Here is a 6,601-nt window from a genome sequence, read left to right as displayed (position 1 = left end):
CGGTGAACTTAAAATCTTTCCAATGTCAATAGTGTACTTTACTCACTGTACCGTGAAGTCATTTAATGCAAACAGTATTAATATCACACAGTTTATAACACTGAGAAAGGCCTTGGTCTTCATTGAAAATAAATACACTGCTCTGTAATAGCAAGAGAAACTAAGGCAGGTGAATTGAAATATACATTATACACTGCATGTGCAATATACAGTGCCCTACTTTCCTTAGCAAACCACCCATCATCTACATAACACAGATATCAACAGTTCTAAGTAGGCTACAATTCATCCACAGTTCCACACTATATCGTTGATAAAGCTATATGCGCTGTAACATGATTTTTCTGGGAACAAAAATGCACTTGGTTACGTAGTTCTGAAATATAATGTAAATTGAGTGTACAAAGGGAGGTGGAAATGTTCAATGAATAATGCTACTACTACGAGGGCCTTTGAATCACTCTGTAAAAATAGTGGCTTTACATGGTCAGAGTTCCAGATCTCCACTCGTAGCTGAGCGCTCTGTCGAGCCACCGGTCCACAAGCGAGGTCATTGCAACCAGAGGAGTTCTTCATAGCAGGGTCCTAGTACTTGCACTCTGGGTCAGCTCTCTCACCAGTACACAGTGGTTCTGCCCCCGGCCCGGTGCAGGCATGTGTCTGTGTTCAGAGACATAGATGAACGGTGCATACTGTACTGCTCTACACACAGCAGGACTGCCTGTGAGGACCCCCCCACGCCACACAGCATCATGACCACCTGGTGAGCCGTGACCGCCGTCAGTCAGAACCCAGTCAGAACTTGCTGAGGGAGGGCAGCGCCCCGGCCTTGACCAGCACCGCGGAGAGCAGGTCGGCGGGTCCCGACGGGTGGGTGGCTGTGGGCGGGGAGGGGTCTCCGTGCTGGTGGTTCGAGTTCAGCGGCGGGGGCGGTTTCCCCCGGGTCAGGGTGGACTTGGCCGCCGCCGTGGTCACCCCGCTCCCCACCCCCCCCACGCTGGACTTGCTGTTCTCCACCGTGGGGACGACCGTGCCCAGGTTGGGGTTGCCCGCCGTGGGGGCTCCAGGGGGCTCCAGGTTGGACTGGCAGCAGCACAGCAGCCGGAAGAAGGCCGCCCTCATCTCCCTGCTGGACAGCGTGTAGATGAGGGGGTTGAGGGCCGAGTTGAGCACGGCCAGGGCGATGAACCAGTCCACCTGGTAGAGCACGCCGCAGCGCTCGGGGCTGCAGCCCACGTCCAGCAGCAGCAGGAGGAACAGCGGCGCCCAGCACATCACGAACACCCCCAGCACGATCACCACCGTCCGCAGCAGCGCCAGCGAGCGCTCCGACGGCCTGCTGCTCACCCGCCGCCCGCTGGACGTCACCAGCCGGTAGATCCGGATGTAGAGGATGACGATGGCCACCAGCAGGGCGCTGAACACGCTGATGCAGAAGGCCACGTAGGACTTGTCGTACAGGGGCAGCACGGTGGAGCAGGAGCCCAGGTGCTCCAGGCAGTTCCAGCCCAGGCTGGGCAGGGCGCTGAGCAGCACCGACACGGCCCAGCAGGCCCCCAGCAGGCCCAGCAGCCTCCCGCGGCCCGCCGTCTCGCACGGCCTCAGGCGCACCATGGTCATGTGCCTCTCGATGCCGATGGCCAGCAGGCTGAAGGTGGAGGCGCTGAGGGCCACGAACATGCTGCCCTCGCGCGCCAGCCACTGGGCGGGCGTCAGGAAGAAGGTCTTGCGGCCCGAGGTGAAGATGTTGACCACGTAGGCCACCCCGGCCAGCAGGTCCGACAGGGCCAGGTTGCCGATGAGGAAGTACATGCGGCTGTGGAAGCGCTTGTTCCTCCACAGGGCCAGGAGCACGGTGACGTTCTCCAGGACGATCAGCACGCAGATGAGCAGCAGCACGGCCGTCTTGCAGGCGCCGCTGCCGCGCGGCCGGCCCCACTTGCCAGAGTGGTTGTAGTGGTTGACGATCACGGGGTTCATGCCCTCCTCCAGCAGGTTCTCCATCCTGCCTGGCCTTCCTCCGTCACACAGCAGAGGGCGCCACAACACCGGAGACTGCAGACGGGAGAGCTGCTACAGCATCTGGAGGTATTGGCATCACAGAGCCTCTACAGGAGCCTGGCAAGATAAACAATGAACAACAATGTAACTTAACTTATCATTAAAACATAGAGACTTTACTCCGAAGTACTGGGACTTTTAATTAGGCTGAGGTGGGATGTTCCAAGACAGATACATGGGTTAACTTAGTTAGCCTACTGATAATAACTGAATTTTATGTCACCCCTCACTCAGGTTTGTGTGAAAATGTTAGTGGAGCAGTTATGATCAGGTTATTTTATTTTAGCAATATAAACAAGGCAAGTTATTCTACATCTTGATGTGCCTTATGCACAATAGTATAATCAGATTGGTATTCCACGCACGAATGATACATATCATTTAAATAACATTTATTAATACACAATTCCCCAGTATCATAATATAATGTGTCTACCCAGTATCTTAATAGAATAACTTGGTAGAAGTTACAGTATCTCTTTTTCCAAACTTTTTCCAGTTATAAGCACGTTATTCGAGCTTTCCCTTTTTTTTAAACTTTTTTAAGTAAGGTGTACTTTGGGATGTTTAATTACTGTATCAACGAATCAAATATAACTTATTTTAACTTACAGTTGCGGTAGACTAGGATATCTTACTTGCGCCTTGACAGCTGTAGTGGTTCAAAATCCTCCGTGCGTCAGTATCCAAAACATATTCCTCCAGCCACGTCGTGGCATCAATTCCATATTTTGTTCTTGACATTCGAATATCAGTAATCAGTTTCCCCGCTAATTCTTAATTGCAAAACACTCCAGCTACTAAACCTGAATTGTGAGTAGCGGTCCTCTCTCTCATCAGTAACTTTTCTCGACTCTGAAAGTCACGGCTCTCACGGCCACACAACCTGGAACAGGGCGGGTTCATTCCGTATGTGTCTGTCTGTGTGTGTGTGTGTGTGTGTGTGTGTGTGTGTGTGTGTGTGTGTGTGTGTGTGTGTGTGTGTGTGTGTGTGTGTGTGTGTGTGTGAGTGTGTGCGTGTGTCTGGCTGTGTGTGTGTGTGTGTGTGTGTGTGTGCGTGTGTGTGTGTGTGTGTGTGTGTGTGTGCCCCTCCAACTCCACCAATTATGAGTCACCGGAGAGTCAAAAGAACACCGGGAATAGACTTGTTGTATGTTGGGTGTGATTTTGGAGAAGCTATACTAAAGCGATTGATGCGTCACTTACTTCTTTAATGTTTTTCTGTATCGTGCCTAATTGGAGCAGGTAGGTTTGGGTGTGTATCACTGTGTGTGAATGTTTTCAAGGTCAAACGGTTTTCTTTGTGGGTTGTTCTTTTGCACCATCGTGACGTTAGAATTATAAGGTTCTATCTCAATTTTTGTCAAAATTTAGTTTTTTACATAATCTGATTCATTAGGTGTTTATTAATGCCTGTGTGGTGTTATTTTTTAAATGTTGAAATGTTTGAGTTAGTAATTCATAAAATACAAAGGTTCCATCTCATAAAACATAATGGAATGTAAAAACTTTGACGCTCAATATCTCTGAACTGCCCTAAACGGAGATAGAACCTTATAGTTCTAAGCTCACGCCATGACGCAGTAAATGTCCAGGTAAAGTAGTAGTTTGAGGCAAAAAAGCACCTAATTTGTCTACAGCGCCTGCCTTTGCGACTTGACACACTTACTCACAGTGTTTGTTGACATTTAAATAACCGCCTTAGGGTCTGTACTTGCAACAGGTAGTTTCACCTTGTAGTTTGGAGTCAGACTCATTCCTTGTCATATATCAGCAACATGTATTGCATCTGCTTTCATGTGACACACACTTACTTTGTCATCTAAAGAAGGGTTAGAGCTTGAATGTTCTTGTCTTTGTGGGAACAAAACACATGGGCTAACTCATCCATGGTTTTGGAAAAACAACCAATGATATTTGATTATTTGCCTTAAAAAATATTTAGCCCGCTGACAGGTCAAGAAACCAACAGTTATTATAACCTCTTTGTATCCGATGCTTTGATCGTACATTGTTTCTCATGCTCACAATGAAGGAAGACTTTTTCCCTCTGCCCTTCCTGTGTTTGAGATAGGTCAGCCCTCTCCCATTGCCCCAGAGTGGAGCGGATGCCAATGGTACAGTCACATTCTCCGGGCTTACCGACTCATCTCTGCAGGGAACACAACACGATGTGACCTGATGTGTGTCTTGAACAGGATGACCAAAAACGGGAGGGACACAGAACAAGTACAGCTGAAAGTGCTTGGGACTTCATGCAGACATGCTGAGTCTGACCCTGTAACCACTAGTCATCACCCAAAACCACCCTCTCAGCTCTGTGCTGGCCTCTCTCTCACTCTCTCTCTCTCTCACTCTCACTCTCTCTCTCTCTCACTCTCTCTCTCTCTCTCTCTCTCTCTCTCTCTCCCATGTTGTGTTTAGAGTTACAGACCACACATTTCCATAGTATTCCCCAAAGGAATGTTGTCCAATCTGTTATTTCAACAGTTGGATGGAGCTCTGGAAGAAAGTGGGAAAAGGGGGAAAAGAGGATTGGCAATTCCATCTTAATGTGTGTTTATTTTGTATTTGTTGCCGTACGACTCCCTCAGTTACTGTAATAAATGGAGATTAGTCGATTTCTGAGAGGTAGCTGGATGTAGACTGGGAGAGGGGGAGGGAGAGACTGGGAGAGAGACTGGGAGAGAGGAGACTGGGAGAGAGACTGGGAGAGAGACTGAGAGAGAGACTGGGAGAGAGACTGAGAGAGAGACTGAGAGAGAGGCTGGGAGAGAGGAGACTGGGAGAGAGACTGAGAGAGAGACTGGGAGAGAGACTGGGAGAGAGACTGGGAGAGGCTGGGAGAGAGACTGGGAGAGAGACTGAGAGAGAGACTGAGAGAGAGACTGGGAGAGAGACTGGGAGAGAGGCTGGGAGAGAGACTGGGAGAGAGGAGACTGGGAGAGAGACTGGGAGAGAGACTGAGAGAGAGACTGGGAGAGGCTGGGAGAGAGACTGGGAGAGAGACTGAGAGAGAGACTGGGAGAGAGACTGGGAGAGAGACTGGGAGAGAGACTGGGAGAGAGGAGACTGGGAGAGAGACTGAGAGAGAGACTGGGAGAGAGACTGGGAGAGAGACTGGGAGAGGCTGGGAGAGAGACTGGGAGAGAGACTGAGAGAGAGACTGGGAGAGAGACTGAGAGAGAGACTGGGAGAGAGACTGGGAGAGAGGCTGGGAGAGAGACTGGGAGAGAGGAGACTGGGAGAGAGACTGGGAGAGAGGCTGGGAGAGAGACTGGGAGAGAGACTGAGAGAGAGACTGGGAGAGAGACTGGGAGAGAGACTGAGAGAGAGACTGGGAGAGAGACTGGGAGAGGCTGGGAGAGAGACTGAGAGAGAGGCTGTGAGAGAGACTGGGAGAGAGGCTGGGAGAGAGGCTGGGAGAGAGACTGGGAGAGAGGCTGGGAGAGAGACTGGGAGAGAGACTGAGAGAGAGACTGAGAGAGAGACTGGGAGAGGCTGGGAGAGAGACTGGGAGAGAGACTGAGAGAGAGGCTGTGAGAGAGACTGGGAGAGAGGCTGGGAGAGGCTGGGAGAGAGACTGGGAGAGAGACTGGGAGAGAGACTGGGAGAGAGACTGGGAGAGAGGCTGGGAGAGAGACTGGGAGAGAGACTGGGAGAGAGGCTGGGAGAGAGACTGGGAGAGAGGCTGGGAGAGAGGCTGTGAGAGAGACTGGGAGAGAGACTGGGAGAGGCTGGGAGAGAGACTGGGAGAGAGACTGAGAGAGAGACTGAGAGAGAGACTGAGAGAGAGACTGAGAGAGAGACTGGGAGAGAGACTGGGAGAGAGGCTGGGAGAGAGACTGGGAGAGAGACTGAGAGAGAGACTGAGAGAGAGACTGAGAGAGAGACTGAGAGAGAGACTGAGAGAGAGACTGGGAGAGAGACTGGGAGAGAGGCTGGGAGAGAGACTGGGAGAGAGGCTGGGAGAGAGACTGGGAGAGAGGCTGGGAGAGAGACTGGGAGAGAGACTGGGAGAGAGGCTGGGAGAGAGACTGGGAGAGAGACTGGGAGAGGCTGGGAGAGAGACTGGGAGAGAGACTGAGAGAGAGACTGGGAGAGAGGCTAGGAGAGAGACTGGGAGAGAGGCTGGGAGAGAGACTGGGAGAGAGGCTGGGAGAGAGACTGGGAGAGAGACTGAGAGAGAGGCTGGGAGAGAGACTGGGAGAGAGGCTGGGAGAGAGACTGGGAGAGAGACTGAGAGAGAGACTAGGAGAGAGGCTGGGAGAGAGACTGGGAGAGAGACTGGGAGAAAGACTGGGAGAGAGACTGAGAGAGAGACTGGGAGAGAGGCTAGGAGAGAGGCTGTGAGAGAGACTGGGAGAGAGGCTGGGAGAGAGACTGGGAGAGAGGCTGGGAGAGAGACTAGGAGAGAGGCTGGGAGAGAGACTGGGAGAGAGACTGGGAGAGGCTGGGAGAGAGACTAGGAGAGAGACTGGGAGAGGCTGGGAGAGAGACTGGGAGAGAGACTGGGAGAGAGACTGGGAGAGGCTGGGAG

General features: G+C 51.7%; 1 protein-coding gene across 1 annotated transcript; it reads right to left on the bottom strand.

Moving 5' to 3' along the window:
- Nucleotides 1–795: 795 nt before the first annotated feature.
- On the bottom strand, nucleotides 796–2,004 carry s1pr3a (sphingosine-1-phosphate receptor 3a; the record flags this gene model as incomplete). Its single annotated transcript, XM_080535798.1, has 1 exon — nucleotides 796–2,004. One exon carries the CDS (start codon nucleotides 2,002–2,004, stop codon nucleotides 796–798), a length of 1,209 nt encoding a protein of 402 aa, XP_080391924.1.
- Nucleotides 2,005–6,601: the final 4,597 nt, after the last annotated feature.

This window comes from Nansenia antarctica (assembly GCF_963989245.1).
Source record: "Nansenia antarctica genome assembly, chromosome: 7".
In the NCBI taxonomy this organism is placed as follows: domain Eukaryota; kingdom Metazoa; phylum Chordata; class Actinopteri; order Argentiniformes; family Microstomatidae; genus Nansenia; species Nansenia antarctica.
Note: the sequence above shows the minus strand (reverse complement) of the source record. Positions and strands in the feature narration are given on the sequence as shown.